The sequence below is a fragment of the Biomphalaria glabrata genome, chromosome 18 (assembly GCF_947242115.1).
Source record: "Biomphalaria glabrata chromosome 18, xgBioGlab47.1, whole genome shotgun sequence".
NCBI classification, from domain to species: Eukaryota; Metazoa; Mollusca; class Gastropoda; family Planorbidae; genus Biomphalaria; species Biomphalaria glabrata.
Genome location: NC_074728.1, coordinates 2,908,201 through 2,928,104, shown reverse-complemented (window position 1 = coordinate 2,928,104; position 19,904 = coordinate 2,908,201). Strand labels below are relative to the sequence as shown.

Genomic DNA, 19,904 nt, shown 5'->3' with positions numbered 1-19,904 from the left:
TTCTGTAAAGGATGTAGCAGTATTTAAATTACTGGGTATTTTTCACTAGATTTGTTTGAGTTATCGTCTTTCAACCTTTCTGTCGGTTTGCATTATAATTCAATACGACTAACTCGTGTCGCCATATGTCAGAAAACTTACAGAAACGAAATGAAATTAACCTGAAACTAATTGATTAGAAGCCCGTTGATCTAGTACTTACATTAATTAATGGAATATCCTACGTTCATCTTTTTTATACGCCCCAGAAAAATGGCTTTATCTCTCTATTTAAACAAATGAACAACATTATAGCAAGCTATAATAATACCGTCTCATTATCTTGTTTCTTTTTGGTAAATATTCCCATCGATCCTCTAATCTCTAGGAGTTAACATTTTTTTTTATTCGCTGTTCAAATCAAGAATGTCGTCATATTTGTTGTCTAATGTCGTTTATATGTTGATGTTTTTTTTTAAGACCTGGTTTGATCATATTTTTAGACAAGACTAGCTGCGAAAAACATCATTCAAGATACAGAAGTAATAAAACTACAAAGAAAGCTTGATGGACATCTTGAAGTAATATGAAATGTTGGTGCATGTTAAATCTTTTCAAACATTTTTCCCATTTCTCATTTTCCTTAGCTGAAAGGTGAACATATTTCTAATAATAATAATAATAATAATTCTTAACAAAATGAAGTCCATATTAAGAACAACTGGAATCAAACTGACGGACTGTGATAGCCACACACAACTCTTATGTTTGAAAGATACGCTGAGACAGAAAGTTAAACTAAAGGGAGCTAGATTAAAGCGCTTCAACGAAACCACTAAAAGGAAAGAGCACAATGCATTATTTCAACATAAAAGAAAACAGTTCTTTCGTAAACTAGCTGACAAAGATGCTGACAAAATTCAAAAACTTTGATAGCACTAAACACGGCGCTTTCATCGACTATTGGGCAGCGCTTTGGTCCGACCCTCTACATTACAACGTACAGGCTGACTGGATCGAGGAAATCCAAACTAAAAAAAAAACTAATACCAGAAATGCCTGATGAGGATTTCACAGCCGAGGAAGTCTCAGCAGCTATATTCAAAAACTCACAACTGGACTACTCCTGGGCAGGAAAATATACACAATTTTTGGCTGAAAAAACTTACAGCCGTAGATGTACCACTAACACCAAGTTTTAACGAGTTAATCTCAGAACCGTCTTCAATGCTGTTAGAACTCACTGAAGGGAGAACATCTCTCCTCTCCAAAAAAGTTGATCCGAAACAATCATCAAACTACCACCCTATCACTTGCCTTTCAGTTGTGTATAAACTATGAACCTCACTTTTAAAAAGTAAAATGTATAAATATTGCTCTGCCCATAAGCAATTAGCAGGGGAACAACAAGGTTGCATTGAAGAGTCTATTGGCTGTAAATTACAGCTAACTATAGATGGTATTATATTGCACCAAGCTAAAAGAAGAAAAAGAAACTTACACATGTGCTACATCGACTACATCAGTGGTTCCCAAACTTTTTTGTCTCCTAGACCCCTTGCCATGTTTTCTGCTTTTCGGTAGACCCCCTGCTTAACTTATATGGCATTTTTTTTTTTTTTTTTTTTTTGCAATTTAAAAAAAAACTAATTTCTAATTTTAGTGAGTTGAAGAGTGAAAATGCAATTTAAAGCTACAAATTAAGTATTAAATAATAACACATTTTTATTGATTAAATTCAAATGAAATGTAAACCAATTAAATTAGCAATTAATATGTATTGCTGGAATCATCAAACACACTGGAAATGTTTCTTTACCCAGGCTTATCATCTGTTCCTACGGATGTCATGTTTCATACATTCTATGAAGAAGACATTCCAACATTAAATATTAATTCATTTATTTGTATTAAGAATCAGTGTAAAAGTTTTCGTAAAGAGTTTCTCGTGTATTTCTTGATCTTTCACGTGTCCGCGTAACCTTTTTCACTAAAGGAGAAGGGTGAAGGTGAGTAACTGGCGCCTTAGCCAGTAGGCTTCAAGCAGGATGGGCTCATTAGCCACATAGCAGAAGGAAAAATGAATTCAAAACGTTGCTGCCTTGCAACTATACCGAAACATGGGAAAGCTGTCGTGGGTTCATCATCATCATCATTCCTTTGGGTTCCTCATGGAACATAGGGCCTTGACAAAAACACGCCCCACCCTCCACGGTCTCTTGCTAGTTTTTGTATCGTTTCCCAGCTCTTCCCGGTCCTCTCGGCTTCTTCTAATACACTGCGTCACCACGTTCTTTTTGGTCTTCCTCTGCGTCTTGTTCCCTTGGGGTTCCACTCAAAGGCCTGTCTAGCTCTGTTGCTGGTATCTTTTCTAAGGGTGTGACCAATCCATCTCCACTTCCTCTCTAAGATCTGCACTTCTTTATTTTTCTGTCCACTCATCTCCCACAGTTTGGTGTTTTCTACTTTGTCGTACCAGTGTATTTTTAGGATATTTCTCAGGCATCTGTTGATGAAGGTCTGTACTTTTTTATTGTCCCCTCCGTAATTCTCCATGTTTCAGAACCATACAGTAGGACGACCTTGACATTAGAGTTAAAGATTCATAGTTTAGTCTTGTTTGAGATGTGAGGAGATTTCCAGGTTGGTTTTAGCTGTGTAAATGTCTGACGCGCTAGATTTATACGGCGTTTAATGTCTTCATCTGTTCCACCTCATATACTGACTACACTCCCAGGGTATATAAAATTTTCTACTTGGTCTATTGTCTGAGAATCCAGTACGTGGGTTAACCTGAGGAAAAATAAGGAGCTGGCGACCCTTAGGCAGTTTGCAGCACACAGCGCTACACCCTGTCACAGCCTGTGACGCCACTGATCCCAACCTATATATATTTCCTTTGCAAAGAATCACATAAGAAGCTTTTAATTTGATAACTCATGCCACCGATGTGTCATAGAACTGTTGCTTAAAGAAATTATTTTAATAATATCAGATGTAGGTGTGTGTAAAACAGTTTTCACAACTACAACGGCTGGTAAAATCCATGTTTTACCAATAGTGTTTTCCGTATTTTGCTATAAGTTAAGAGATATTGTAAGACACTCACAAACCAACATCTTCTCTATATGATGTTGAAGAGAGATTGTGTGGGTCTATTCAGAACTTTATCTTTGAGGGTTAGAAAATTTTTCAAATCTTTATCTATTTTGTCAGGGTGACATTGTCTCAGATGATCCTACAGCGTAATAGTTTCGTATCATTATAAAAAAAGTCACTTAGGCAACCGCTTGTTTGACAAGGAAGGAATGAATCCCAGTTTTAAATAACCAACACTGGACAGTGTACATTTCTTGTTGTTAAACATTTGTTACATGTAGACAAAATGAAGCTTTTTAAATACTATTGAGACTAAATACTACAATTCTTTGGTTTGATTAGCAGGATAAATATTTAAAGGATTTACCAAGGTACACATCATATATTAGTCTACAAAATAATTACATTAAATGAATGTAAAAATTAAAGTCACGATCTGCTTAAATGAAATCTATTACCGTAGACCCCCGTGGACATCTCATAGACCCCCAATTTATTTTTTCACTTTCGTAGACCCCCTGGAAGTCTTCGTAGACCCCTGGGGGTCTATATAGACCACTTTGGGAATCACTGGACTACATAAAAGCATTCGATTCAGTTCCGCAAGATTGGCTGTTGAAAACCATGGAAATTCATAGAATCAACCCAAGACTAAAGCGACTACTGAAAAGTCTGTATGGATAATTGGAAGATAAGTCTACACCTTTATCGTGATAAACTAGTTTCTGTTCACATAAGAAGAGGTATATACCAGGGTGACTCACTATCTCCGCACTGGTTCTGCATAGCTATTAACCCACTATCCACTCCATATGGCACTACAAATGGTTTTAGGGTTGACACTAAATGTATACAAATCTGTGTCTCACCTGTTATACATGGATGATTTAAAGCTATATGCAGAGAACGAGCAAAAGTTACACAACTTAATTAAAAACCGGTAAAACGCTTTAGTGGCGATATCTGCATGTCTTTTGGCTTGGATAAGTATGGTATCATAAGCATAAAAAAAGGCAAGGCAGCCAACACCAAAATTGCATATGAAGGCATCGAAGAACTTAACTCTGCCCCCCTTTATAAATATCTTGGAATAAACCAGAATGTCACGATAAACCATAAAAAATTAAAAGAGGACTTTCTTGGTAAATACAAGCAGAGAGTAAATAAAATTCTTAACACAAAACTGTATGGCAGTAACCTCATCACTGTAATAAATAGCTTATTCGTCCCAGTTCTCCTATATGCACACAATATTATCAAATGGAATGACACCGACCTACATGACATTGACAGACTCACGAGGACATTTTTAACCAAATTTCGATGTTTACACCCCAAGTCCTCCACCATAAGGCTATACCTGCCCAGGAAGGATGGAGGCCGTGGATTGCATAACATCTTTAAACTGTGTAAGTTGCAAGTTTCAAAAATACGATCAAAACTGCACGCCTCCAGCAATGAACTAGCTTCCTTCCTACGCAAATACGACTATGATGAGACCCCCTTGAACCTAAATAATGTTGATGTTAATGTCGGTTTGGACGAAGTAGGGCATGAGATTCGCCAATGAGAAGAAAAAACACTCCACGGAAAATTCCCGGCTTTATTAGATGGGGACAACATTGACAAGGCTGCTTCCTTAGCATGGCTCAAAGCAGGTCATCTCTACCCTGCAACTGAAGGCTTTGTCACAACAATACAGGTCAGAGTAAAATTAGGACAAAAAATTACGAGAAAAATATCCTAAAACTCAATATTGTTGACAAATGCCGAAAATGTGGAAATGTGGGTGAGTCAATTGAACACATAATGGCAGGATGTTCAGCCCTATCAGAATCAGCCTAGTTTGCCATAACCAAGTTGCAAAGCTAATAAACCAGCACTTGGCTTTGACACACATTTTGATCGGTAAGGATACTCCTCCTTATTACAAATACTCCCCACAAGAGGTTCTCCAGTCTACTGATCATCTACTGTACTGGAACGGAAGATTTTAATTGCCCTGATCTGCTGCTCATCGATAAAAAAGAAAAAGCCGCTACCATTATTGACATCGCCCTACTACTACCTCATAATTTAAAAAAAAAAAAACTGAGATGGAAAAAAAACGAAAATATTGGAACCTAGGCTTGGAGATTCAGCGTGTATGGAAATTATCTAAAAAAACAACAACAATATACCTCATTGTTATATCAACCTAGGGGATATAACAACTGACCTCACAGACACCTTCAAGGCCCTTGTCATTCCTAGGAACATTCTCGTTGCCTGTCAGGGGGCGGTACTGCTGCAGACCTGCCACATCACCAGAAAATTCCTCAGTGGAAACTGATAAAGGGACTACGATGAATTGTGTTTCTCTTTAGCGAAACTCGACCCTGGCTGCGCCAGAGAATGAATACCCGTTCTTTTCTAACATAATAATAATAATAATAATAATAATAATAAAGTTAGTCTTCAAGTCCGAAGATTAATGAGGAATGCAGTATTTCCCGTGGATACGCAGCCCCCAACTGTGACCTACATATTTTGCCACATCTGTGGCAGGCATAACCATAGTCCAATTTGGATTTTCTTTTCGCCGTCTACGTCTGTCCTTCTTTCGGTCTCAAATGTGTATCCCTTTGTAAGTTAGAGAAACTATTTCTAGTGAAGTGGTCAGAAGTACAATACTTATTTAGATTACTTAATAGTGGAATTTATAAAAGCAAATTTTAAGACGTCAAGAACCAGTTTTCAATACCATCAGCTCACCATTTAGCGCAGAAGCGTATTCAGCTCCAGAGGACATATCTCCAAGCGAATTATGACCTGAAAGAGAATTTCTAGTCAGTACTTTCGCGGGAGTTTTATAGGTGATAGAAGCTGTATTTCCATGCTTAAAAAACTTTACTGCTAAACTTTCATATTATTTGAGCACACATACATATGTGAACAGGTATTGTTTATGTGGAAACTAAACAAGTGTCATCATCACAGGCCGATGGTGACTATCTGTAATTTTAAAGCATTCACAATGATAACAACTAGTAAGCTATTTCAACTATTCCGGAACATTACGCACGAGTGTAAACAGTTAAATACTTTACATTAAGTACAACTTTATATTTGTGGTGAAAGGTTGTGAATTTAAAAAGACAGTAGCAATTTTTGTTTTTGAAAAATCGTACAATTGTTTTAGAAATTGCTAACTTTTGTTTTAATTCCTCAGTTGGTAGTGTCAAAAAAAAAAAAAAAAAGAAAAGTGAATGTATAATACCTTATAAATATGAATTAAAAGCCATTATGCACAGCTAGATTATTTTATAAAGTTTTAAGTACACACACACACACACTTATATATATATATATATATATATATATATATATATATATATTCCTAAACGTTACTAAATGCTGCTCTCGATACAAACAGGTTGCCCACCCCTGATCTCTCTCTCTCTCTCTCTCTCTATATATATATATATATATATATATATATATATATATATATATATATATATATATATATATATATATATATATATATATATATATATTGTAATAACTTAAGTGAGGCAACTCAACGAGGACATAGACGTTTATTTACATGGAGACAAACACAAAGGGGCATCTGCCTTGAGTACAGGCTCTCTACTTGGGCGGAAATAGTTTGTCTCTTATGTCAACATCCGACTTGTCTGGTCACTTCTTTCTGCAATGTCTTGGATGGCTGTGAGCATGGCAAAGTCATAACAATATATATACACACACACATATCTCGCTACTGGTGGATTTTTCAAATCCTCTCTAGTTGACCATTTGCGACCTGTATATATTTCCACAGTTGACGCAATAAAGCCGATGTCCGCCGGGGATCTATGGAAGTCATATCTTCGTCTTTTACGCCTGACTTTCAATGGATTTTCTTTGGGCCTCAAATGTGTGTTCCACGTCCTTGTTAGCGCTTTCCAGCTGTCTCTTTCAGAGGCCATTTGCCGCTAGCAGCTGATGTCTTCTATGATCGACTAACGCTTCTATCAAAAGTGCCTTCGCTTCATAATGGACATAATATACTTAATGGACTTAATGGACATACGACGACTAATTTACAAATAACAATTGCTCTGCTCAAGGCCTAAATTGACAATACACAAGGACTATGGATGTACTAGATTGGACACCTGCCCTGCATGGGGGATTGCTGCACGCATGTTTAAGGTGATTTATTGGAAGGACAGTGTAACAGAAGTGCCCCCCCCCCATCAGGCAAAAGAATAAATGCTAAATGAAATGGGAAGCGTGGTCGAGAGGCTAAGTGCGCTTGAACTTAGCTTGGCTACCTAGAAGGGGGCTCGAGGTTCGACACCCGAGTCTGGCAGAGTTCTGTTTACTGAGCGCTTAATCGCAGCACGAAAACCAACTCCTAGATACCCCCCCCCCCTCCCAACTGGTCCACAAAAGAGATCGGACCAAAAGCGCTCTGAGCATGCTATAAACATGAAAGTAGCGCTATATAAAAGCTATAATAATATATGTATATATATTCTATGCTACATAGGCCTAAAGATTCTTCGCTATATGAAGTATGTATAGAATCTATGCTATAGGAAATGAAACACAGTCGTTCTACTACGGTCCTTGAAGTAACGTCTGTATTATATAAGATAAGATAATAGTTTTAATGCACCCTGCTATCGAGAGATAGGTATAACTGGCCGAGGATTAGAGAGGAGTGTTGCGGACAGTTGTTGACTTGTAGCACCAAACTGCTGGTAGACAACTAAACCGCTGTAGGCATATTATATTCTAATTTGTGAAACTTAAAATAAACTTGAATTTATTCTTTATGAACAATACTATGTATACATTTTATTACAATAGAGCCATATGTATCTTGAAATGAAATGACTGTAGTAGACTGTTGTAATAATATAAAATGGTATTTTGAACAAAATCTAACTCACTAGAAAAAACACGTCTTTTCACTCTGGAGTCGTCTGACCTGCCCAAGATAGATTATGTCTTTACGACATTGCCGCTTATCTTTCATCATTCACACCGCACAGCCACCGACCAATCGCTAACTTCTTCTCACCGTCACCACAGAAACACACACACACACACACTCCATAACAAAAGGGGGCTATTAAAAAAGTAAAAGTAAAGTTTCCCCTTTAAGACCTTGCGAACTATTGGGCGAACCTTGGTCCACGGTTAAGGAGGGTGACAGGTGTCCAGCACAACGACCAAGCGCCTTTAATTTTCCCCAACTTATGTCAGGTACCCATTAGAGCTGGGTGGACTCAGAGGCGTCCCAAAGATACCAAAATAAAAAAAATAATCCCCAATTATCACAGGATTCGAACCCGGGACCCTCCAGTTCGGATGCCAAGTGCTTTACCACTAGGCCACCCCACCGCGCCTTCAGGGAAGCTACTAGAAATTTTATTTTATCCCTCCCTTACACGCTTGGTATTACACGCTTTAAGAAAGGAACTATCTCACATAGATACTATTGTATGCTCGTGCCTAGCAAGCTGTGTACAGGTATGTACAGTTCATGGAACAAAAAAAAAAACAATATTGAAGAACCATGAGAGTGAGGCGGGAAACTGATTGAGAAGATAGCGCCCCCCCCCCCTTCCAGTTAGGTAAATGTGTATGGTTAAATCAGCATGTGTCTAAGTACATCGGGTCAGAACTGGCTTTTGATAATTGGACGCCTTAAGTGAAGTGAATTTGGTGGCCTTCAAATGAAATTAAAAAAAAATAAATTAAAAAGAAACATTGAAAAAATGAAAATTACGCAATGTATTAAAAACCTGCCTGTTTATATCTAAATCGACAAATACATGAAACTCATATTTCACAATTTCCTTAGTAGAGAATAGTAAACATAGTCATAGTAGAGACAGAGTTAGACTAGTAAACATAGAGTCATAGTAGAGGCAAAATTAAACAAGTAAACATAGAGTCACAGTGCTCTAGTAATACTATGTCTGAGATCTGATCGAATTTTTTTTCTAAAACTTCATTTAATCCTGTGCCTATTTTGCCTATGCCTAAGCCCGGTCCGGATCGGGCGGTGATGAAATCCATTCCTTACGAACGTGTTATTCAGAGCTGCTATAAGTCCGATTCACAATCTAGGAACTGTAGCACCCATTCTACACTAGAAAGACTGCTTTACGTAGCTAAATATACTAATCATCATCATCTTCATCACCAAACTCCATTTTAGTGAGGGCTGGAGAGGTTCAAATCCTGTCTTGTAAAATCCCTGGACAGAAACCCTGCTGTATTGCGTAGTGCTTACAAGTCGCCATACAGGTCGAGAAGTTTTCGTTTCCCAGACCTGTCAAGACGATAATCAGCAAGTCTGGGGCAGTCAAACAGAATATGAGACACAGTGTCCTCTTCTTCCCCGCAGCGGGGGCACCGTGAATCAAAATTCGGCCATAGCCATAAGAAACATGAGCCAACAAGACAGTGGCTTGTCCTGCAACGTGTTGTTATACCTTGCTCAGGCCTGGACAGCCTCCACCACGGGGAAGTGCGGCCAGGGCGCCTCCCAGACTCCACGGGCTTTTTGCGACTTGTCCCAGCACCCAATCCACATATCCATTTCTATTTTTATACTAATAAGTCTCTGTGAACTCCAGGGGTCATCACGATCAGTGGGTCTTATTAAGAGACCTTATTTCTAGTTTGTTTTCTTGAAGTAATAGTAAAGACGTATCGACAGGGAAACCTTGTAAGACATCAACCCACCACATAAAGCATTGTCCGATTTGGAAGTTGTCTGGGATATTTAATGGGCTCCCTCTTGCTTTATAGGCTTTTCTCTGAAACATAAAGAAGTTAACAATTTATATAGAGAGAAAGAGAGACAATGAAAATACTTGAAACAGTTAACACTACGAAAATTGAGGTTGAATCTATGAGTCTAATTGATATGAACAACCAGATAAGCACGTCGATTTTTTATGTATCGTAATTCTCTTAGAAATAAAGGTAGGTAAATAGTATAGTGTTAGGGCAGGTTAGGAATTATTTATTTGTTTCATGAATAGGGAAAGTTTTGACTTTGACTTAGAAATAATGACGTGACTAGTAAAAACAAGAATAGGATTTTAGGAAGAATAGTTGGTCACCTTCAGTCATAGAGCGACCATGGTTCACCTCGAACACATTTTCATGTGGTTGTGGAGCCCTATTTTGGAGAGACACTCCTATCCACAAATAGTGGCTTTCGCTTTGGTGGTAGAGGAACAGAGAGAAGACCGAGATTATGGACTATGTAATTATTTCGGATTAATTCACCATATCTACTTCCTACTCTTCTATCTAAAACGATTGTGGTCTAGGGCTGCTTGCATATATCAAATGTAATATTCATCATTAGTCTCACCACTAAGAATTTGACTTTGACTAGAGATGAATGCCACCTAATTATTATTTGTTGATCTTGGAGAATAGTTTTTTGCTTATGCGTGAGTGACAACTATGTGTACTCCGACTACCTTATTAACTAAAACTTTCTGCTTTAAGTAAATTACTTAAATCTTACTGCTACAAGTAAATTACATGAATCTTACTGATACAAGTAAAATACTTAAATCTTACAGCTACAAGTAAATTACATGAATCTTACTGCTACAAGTAAATTACATGAATCTTACTGCTACAAGAAAATTACATGAATCTTACTGCTACAAGAAAATTACATGAATCTTACTGATACAAGAAAATTACATGAATCTTACTGCTACAAGAAAATTACATGAATCTTACAATTATCTACATTTTACTGCCACAAGAAAATTACCTAAACCTTACTGCAACAAGAAAGAGCGTATTGAGCGGAATGAAACTTCTCAACGCCAAGTCCAGACTAGATTGCAGGAAATCTGTCACACTGAAACCAGACATTTGAAGATCATATATAATTATATTGAGAAGAAGTTAACAAATTGTCTTGACATTCACTAGAAACATACAACAAATTACATTGTAACTGAAAAATTTGAAACTAGTTTTTAATCCCGATTCCCACAACCTCTATCGATACCCATAAAAAAATAAAAAAATAATAAGGCTTGTCTTCGAGTCCAAAGATCCATAGGGAATAAGTTTTTTTCCGTGGATACGCAGCCCCAGCTGTGACCTATATATTTTGCCACATGCAGGGCAAGCATAACCGATGCCCATTATCTCTTATACATATTCCCATAACTCGCGCAATAACAGAATATAACTTAGAATAGAATTTTAAGTAATCTCATATTTTCTAATCATAGTTATGTTAAAGTTAACCTCAGAATGAATTAAACTCGATATGTCCAAGACATTGTAAACAGCATAGAGGCTAGATTAAGATTAAGTAACGAAAGGAGAATTTAGAAAACAAATCCTAGACAGATAGCAGCTATGTTTATTCAAGCTCTATATTTCATTTGGCTTGTTAACGATCAGATTGAAATCAAACGCTGACGACGAAAAATGCTGATATTAATTTTTCAAAATGGAAAAGCGCAATAATTTTTGATATTATAGAGCATTGTTTCCCATTATGGGGTTAATAATAATAATAATAATAATCGCTTTTATATAGCGCTACTTTCATGCCTATAGCATGCTCAGAGCGAGCGCTTTGGTCCAATCTCTTTTGTGGACCGGTGAGGGTAGAAAGGGGTTTTCCCGTGCTGCCTTTAGGCTCTCAGTAAACACAACTCTGACCGAGTCGTTTGTCGAACCTAGAGCCCCTTCATAGGTAGCCAAGACAAGTTAAAGTGTACTTAGCCTCTAGACCACGCCTCCTCGGAAACCTAATGTTCCTGGAGGCATGAATAGTTGTTCCTTAAACTGTAAATGGAATAATTAACTAGTAAAAAAAAAAGCTAAGTGATCCGTTAAATGCTCAGAGTGTGCGAAGTGTTCCGTTAAAGAAAAAGTTTGGGAAACACTGTTATAGAGAGGATATATATATACGCTTGGAGGCGCGGTGGCTGAGTGGTATAGCACTTGGCTTCCGAACAAGGGCGTCCTGGGTTCAAATCCCGATGAAGACGGGGAATTTTTAATTTAAGGATCTTTATGGCGCCTGAGTCCACCCAGCTGTATGGGTATCTGACATTAGTTGGGGAAAATGAAAGGCGGTTGGACGTTGTTACCTTCGTTAACAGATGACCATTTGCTCTATAGATCGCAAGGTCTGAAATGGAAACTTTTACTTGTAGGCTTCATATATCTATAGATCTCTATGTTAATGATAACATATGTATCATATATAATGATTATCATAACATTCATTTTCTAGGATATTTGTAGGTATATCATTCGTACGCAGCATTACCGAAGACTAGACTAACAAAGAATGGACGGGCCTGTCATTGAAAGAGGTTCTAAACAAGGCAAAAGACAGGGAGGAATGGAGAAAGACGGTCGACGAGTCTTGGTGCCCCAACGGTCCAACAGACTAAGGGATAGGTAAAGGTAAAAAAAAAAGACTAACAATTTCAGACACTATTAGCAAACGTGATAAAATATGAAGTTTCTTTGCATTAAAAAAATCCAACTTCCATGAAGATAATAGACTAATATAATTTACACAGTTCATTTGTATTCAGAAATATGTATTTTTTATAGTTACATTTGTAACTTCACTTGTAACATGGTCATGCTCGATTTTACAAAACCTATTTTACCAACTCATTTAAGACAAACGTATTTGTTGTATCACTTCTAACTGGCCAAAAAATGACTTCAACAAATTGTAGTCTCTTACATAACTTCATCAAGTCATTTCACCAATTCTACCTCTACCAAACTCTCGTTCTCTCGTATGACATCACTTTCGGTCATGCTTGTATTCACTATTTAGACTTTCACTATCTGAATTCATTAAATTCGGAGGCGCGGTGGATGAGTGGCAAAGCGCTTGGCTTCCGAACCGGGGGTCCCGGGTTCGAATCCTGGTGAAGATTAGGATTTTTAATTTGGGTGCCAGACATGAGTTGGAGAAAAGTAAAGGCGGTTGGTCGTTGTGCTGGCCACATGAGACCCTCGTTAACCGTAGGCCACAGAAACAGATGACCTGCACATCATCTGCCCTATAGACCACAAGGTCTGACTGGGGAACGTGACTATTCACAAATCTCACCAAAGTGCAATGAGGTTAAACTTTATTTGCGGCAGTATTGTTTCTCCTTTCACTTAAAATGTATTAAAATAGAAATATGAATAAATATTTTACCTTTGTTCTAGGTATATCATTAGTGTAACACAGCAAAGCACCAGAAGGCATGAGATCAATGCCAACTTGCAGCTTCCTCCTTGAACTCGTATCAAAACATTAAACATTTTCACGTCTGTTCGTTTCCTTCCAGACACAGAACGAAATGCACAACATCTATACAGTCTGCCTCCACTTGCTACACATTTTGAGCTTTTTCAACTGACTACCCAGCTATTGTCAGGCAACACGCAAGTTCGATGGTATATAAAAAAAAACGTATAGATCAATAAATCAATGGTGTCATTTTCTTAAACTAGAGCATTGCTTTAAGGCAGTGCACTTAAAACGTACGTCGCTTGAATGACTGAAGTTCCAGTTATTGACGTGTGACACGAGTGAAGCAAGCAGAACCTGTTGAGTTGGCGGAACGTGCTGCCTGGACTATTTTGTAATGTTAAGTGACTGGTGAGTGGGGGTGGCGGAGAGGGGGGAAGTGAAATATGAGGAAAAGAGAAGCGAAAATGACATACTGCGAATACTTTATGCTACATAATACTTTCAATTTGTGGCATCCTAGGCTATGCTTGGCCAACTTTCGCCGATTATAAAATCACTATTAAATAGCGCACATATATAGGCCACAAAGCGTTCCTTAATCTATAGTTGGTTTTTAATAAATGCATATTACAACTGATCTAAACTCATGAACAAGTAAATCCAATTAGCATTCTGCCTAAGGTTACAAAGGGATATGTTAAAACAATAGATTACAACGGAACAAAACATCCAGACAGATTGGGCTACAACATTATGGTCCAGAGAGATTAGACCCAAAACATTATTGTCCAAATAACATATCCCTTATTCTGATAGACTACACCTCACAAAATCTGTTGACCGTCTTAATAAAGGTTCAAGGCGCTATTATATTACACAGATCAACCGTTCACAATAAGTGATTGCAAATCGCTTTTGCACAAAAAGTCAGTTTAGAATTTATCAAATTTATGGGATGAGATGTTATGGCATGTCAAATATTTTATTTCATACTAGTCCATTTAAGGCAATGTTCTTGAGTATTTGTGATGACATTTCGTGATTCTATTCGACAAAACCGACAGACTAGATTGGAGCAAAAAAAACTATCTGACAATGGACTTTAAATAAAAGGAAGCCGATACAAAAAGGGTGTTCGAATTATGAAGGCTAGAACATATACTATAGCCTAATCCCATAAAAGCTATTAGAGAAAAGATTTAAAAAAAAAATGCGACTATTTCTCTAATGGACCTCATTCACCAATTGTAAACAAACAACATTTAGCCACGTGATAATATTGATAAAACAATGAAAAAACGTATCACGTGACAGCCTTTATGGATTGCGTAATTTGTATAGAAGAGATAGGGAATCACGAGGCTAAATGTTGTTTGTTTACGATTGGGGAAAGAGGTCCATAACCCATATGGATTCAAGATTATGTCAACATTGTGAAAACTTTGGTTTTCTCTATGACCCTAGAATGTTTAAAAGTCACCCCACCAAAAAAAAAAATGAAATAGTCATCCCAATCTGTAAAAGCAGTGACTTTGTGTTTACCTTTACCTATCCCTTAGTCTGTTAGACCGTTAGTGATTTGTCGACCGTCTTTCTCCATTCCTCTCTGTCTTTTGCCTTAAGTTAGAACCTCTTTCAATGGCAGGCACGTCCATTCTTTTATGTTGTCTTCCCATCGCTTTCTCTGTCTGTCTCTTCTTCTTTTTCCTGGTACTGTTCCCTGAAGGAAGGTCTTTGCGAGCCCCGAAGACGTAATATGGCCATAGATTTATACCTTGAGTCTTTTACGATAGTTAGGAGGTCATCTTGGGTCCAATCGCTGCAATAACTCTGTCTCTAATCTCTTTGTTTGTGATGTGGTCTTTGAATGTGATGCCTTGGATCTATCTGTGGCATCTCAATTCCATTGCTAGGATCCTCCTTTCTAGCTCTGCAGTCAGCGTCCAAGACTAACAAGCATATAAAAATGGGGCCATGACCAGGGAGCGCATCAGTTTGATTTTGCTGCCCAGGGCTATGCCTTTGTCTTTCCATATTATTTTATGTTTTGGGTATTTTAAGCAATGACTACCAATCTTATTAATTATGCAAAGAATTTCAAAACATGATAATAATAATAATAATAATTTTATTTATAAAGCGCTGTTAACAAACAAACTGTAGGCTCAAGGCGCTGTAATAACATTACAAACACAAACACGACAGCTAAAATGACAAACTAATCTAAACAATCTAACTTAAATGATTTCATTCACGGTGTTAATCAGTTTTTACAATATGTTAAAAAAAATAACTTTAAAGAAATTTACCAAAATATTTACAGTCGCTTTAATTTTGATAACAATACCTGTACCTTCTTTTTTTGAAGTAACGTCTGTATTATATAAGATAAGATAAGATAGGTACTGATCAGCTGAGAACAACTTTTTCAAAATTAAAACGACTAATCACTAGTTATGAAATCGCGCCTACATGTGCGGCTATTCACGACGACTATCAGATTTGGTAGTTTTATCTGTTCACTCTTTCTCTCCGGATCAACGATGCCATCGTTGATTTGACCCCATTAAATTAATATAATTTTTGGGTTTGTAAACTTTAATTCGTTTTATATAAAAAGGGCATGCAATCATCTATTCCAATTATAACATTTTCAGATTAAAAAGAGAACCATTATTGAAGTTTAACCCTAACAGGCTAGTGAAATACAAATAAGAAAAATGAATACTTCGTTCTGAACATGGAAAATAATTACGGAGGTATAGAGTTAAAGAAAATATAGTCTTAGCGTATAAGAGGAATAACGATGTTCTTATATTTAGTAGGACAAGAAGTAGAAAATGTTTCTTTAATTTGTTTGATTTCGTTTCTTTTTAATGGCATTTTCATAAATACATTAAGACAGTTGCCATTGTTCATTATTTGATATATACATTTGTTTGTATATTATTTTCGTAGTACAATGACAGAGAACTCTATAGACTTTTTGTAAACAAAATAGAATAACATGTATAAAAGAAATGTATCATTCTATATTATCAAAACTGTATAAAAGAAGTTATATTTTATTTTTCTATTTAAACTATAATATCATTTTTTTAAATTGTGCTTTTTTTTTTAAACCAATAAATTGAAGAAATGAGGATTAACTATTGTGTACACTTTCCATATATATGTACATTGGACAGATAGATACATAAGTCATAGCCTAAGCTGCCTGGTCGTGCGGTTTGCGCCCTGGACTGTCGTTTCAGATTTATCGATGGTCCAGGGTTCAAACACTGCCCGCTCCCATCCCCCGTCGTCCTGCGGGAGGTTTGGACTAGAAAGTAATTACCTTCAACTCTGAAGGAACATCCGAAACATGTAAAATATTTTACAAAACAAACATTTTAAGCTATATATTATTATTGCAATACAAACAAACTGACTGATAATTTCTAATATATATATATATATATATATATATATATATATATATATATATATATATATATATATATATATATATTACAAAACATGTTGGAAGGCTATTTGTACTTTCAATTTCCCTCTCCATATATCATTTTATCAGTTTTGGTCAATGAAAGAAGGAATACTTTAAACTTACCAACAATTACATTTATCTTAGTTAAACTTAATTTGACATATACTTAATACACAATATCCATAGGAAAGCCGCTAGTATGCATTCTCTCCTGGTCAGTGGCGCAGAAGGAGACTGACAGTTCAACAGATACGTGAGGCAGATATAGGATTAGTAAAAACTTATATCATTTAACAGCTAACAGCATTATAAAGCTAAAACACCACTACGTAATGGACCTCATTGACCAATCGTAAACAAACAACATTTAGCCACGTGATTCTCTATCTCTTCAATACAAATTACTTAATACACACAGGCTGTCACGTGATACGTTTTTTTCCTCATTGTTTTATCAATATTATCACGTGACTAAATGTTGCTTGTTTACGATCGGTGAATGAGGTCCATTAACATCATTGAACTACTATCGCAGGAAGCATCTTTCTCAGCAAACATCTTTTTCATTGGTAATCAAATTCATTGTCAATTTCGAAATTAGACTTAGCACATCCTAATTCAACAAACTGCTGCATCATAATGAGGCTCACTTCCGGCTGGTCGTGCGGCACGTGATGCCCGCACTGACGAAGAATCACGCGGCAGAAATTTCCGGTCATGGAATAATATCCCACCAGCGTACCACCCATAATCCAGGGTTGACGCGTGGACGAGTTATATGCCCCTTGCAGTGACCACGGCGTGACCATCAGACCAGCATCCACCATCACCGTGGAGGTCAAGGCGTCCAGGTCTCCGTTGAAGACCATTACCTTGTAGTTGTCCATGAGCACTCCCAGCTTATGCTTAGCACTCACCAAAAAGTCATCCGAAAACTTCAACTGCATACTGCTATTCATGGACGAAAATGTTGCACCTTTGGCGTGAACCAATGTTTTCATCCTGGTTGAATTCATCAACACTTCGATAGCTTCATAAGTGGCGCGCTTCAGCGTTTCGTAATTATCCGTGCTGAGCTCAGGAAAAAAAATGTGGAAAATTTCGTGAAAGGTTTTAGTGTCTCTTAAGTCTGACTCGTACTTTTTCCAGAACTTTTGGATATTTTTTTTGAAGTCCAACTTCTGTTTGTGAGAGAGCGATCCCAGTGTGTAGAAATAATCAGCAGTGTATTCAGATTGGGCTCTGGGATCGAAATAGGGACCGCCTATGTAGATCCCTTTGAAAGGTAAAGTAGAGTTTCCATGTTTGATTTCACGGTGCAAGTGGTACCCAAAAGAAGAAACATATTTCCCGGCATACGACTGGCCTCCTATATAGAGGTCTACTTTTAAACATTCAGGGAATATCTTGTAGAATTGCTCTAGAAATTGATAAAGATCTTTAGCGTAGCCTTCCTGAGTTGTTCTATATCCTTTTTTCTCACTCTCAGTGTAACTAAATCCAGTACCAACTGGGTTATCAATATAAAGCATTGAGAAGGAGTTAGTCCAGGAGCTGTTCCACGCGATATAATCCACTTCCCCGTTCTGTCTCCAGTAAGTCCTCATGGGCCCATTCTCGTAAAATAGTCCAATCATAGAGGACACAGTAGGACCTCCATTCAACCAAACCAGAAGCGGTGCGCGTGAATCTAACGCTGGAAAGTACCAGAAGAACAGATGGTTTCCTAGTCTCATGTCTACAGTAATGAAGCCGGAGTGGCTTCTGGGAATGATTCCATCTTCATCTAGGACGAGACTTTGTTGCCTTGCAGCTTGGAAAGCCCCTGAGTAGATGTAAGGAGTCAAGAACAATCGACTGCTTGCAGGTGCCATGAACCAAAGGAGGACGAAAAGGCTGTAACAGAGATGTAATTGTTCCATTGCGCCTGTGTAAGAGAAATATGATATGTTAGATGGTATAAATATTATCAACACAAGTAGAAGTATTGAAAATTGTCCAAAAGAAAATCCGCTGACTAGGACAAACGTAGACGGAGAAAAGAAATTCTAAATCGACCACCGCAGACAATAGTTATGCCTGCTCTGGTTGTGGCAAAATATTTAGGTCACAGCAGGGGCTTCGTAGCCACGGGAAATACTGCATTCCTCCTTAAAATCTTTGGATTCGAAAACAAGCCTTATTATTATTTCAAGAATTTATTTTCCTTAAAAAATGTTCAAAAAAAAAACTTTGAGAAAAGTTATTCAAACTAGAAGCTAGAAATGGAATAATATTTCACAAGAAATATAATTAGTAATATAATTTGTATTTCGTATTTGTTTTTTAAAACACTTGTCTTTATAAATATGAGATAATGTAAAACCAAATTTCGGACACTCATTTGGGGGATTTTCAAATTTGGCACCCACCACCTCCCACCCCAGCTACGGCAGTGGGTACCCCCATTAAGTGCTCTAAAGATCAACTCAGAAGCCATTGCGTCCTCACTGACGTAGAGAAAAGTAGCAGGCAGCAGAGGGCCTCTGAGAGAGACAGTTGAAGAGCTCTCACAAAGGCTGCTTGAAGACAGCCCCATAAGACGGAAAGAAAACTTAAATAGACCGCCTGTGGACATTGGCTTTGCCTGTACGAATGCGGAAAAATATGCAGGTCACAACTGGGTTTGCGTGGTCATGTGAAACACTGCACTCATTTTTAAACTTCGGAATCGAAGACATTGCCTTTAAAACACTTACATAATTTACACAACATGCTAATTTAGTTGTTTCTTTTTTACTAATGGCAGAATAGTGTCCCCTTCTTTACTTTCTTTCATTTGACTTAACTTTGATACAACTTTTTACAATTCAAGTCAGAACTTCATGGAACCTTCAGAAACCCGAAGGTTCTATGGTTTACTAATTTACTATTTTTTTTAAGTAAATCAAATAGGCCTATAGATCTAGATTACATTTACATTCTATATCTAGAAGTAGATCTAGATTCAGACCAGATCTTAAGAGTTCTAAATCGGAAGTCTAGGTCAAGTATTAGCTCTAGATGTCCATATAATGATAATAT

The 19,904-nt window shown here is 37.2% G+C and overlaps 1 protein-coding gene and 1 long non-coding RNA gene across 3 annotated transcripts in view; both read right to left on the bottom strand.

Moving 5' to 3' along the window:
* Nucleotides 1-8,847: 8,847 nt before the first annotated feature.
* Nucleotides 8,848-13,666, bottom strand: LOC106066085 (uncharacterized). The gene is made up of 3 exons (XR_008775990.1): nt 13,316-13,666; nt 10,889-10,978; nt 8,848-9,905 (listed from the first exon to the last, which is right to left on the bottom strand). It is a non-coding gene; the product is annotated as an uncharacterized LOC106066085 (long non-coding RNA).
* Nucleotides 13,667-15,465: 1,799 nt separating this feature from the next.
* LOC106066083 (probable serine carboxypeptidase CPVL) overlaps nt 15,466-19,904 on the bottom strand; it is a 12,221-nt gene continuing 7,782 nt past the window's right edge. For both annotated transcript variants that reach the window (XM_056017380.1, XM_056017379.1), the window contains exon 2: nt 15,466-18,768. In XM_056017380.1, the coding sequence (XP_055873355.1) occupies nt 17,405-18,763 (1,359 nt within the window). In that variant the 5' untranslated portion in view covers nt 18,764-18,768 and the 3' untranslated portion in view covers nt 15,466-17,404. The remainder of the gene's footprint in view (nt 18,769-19,904) is intronic.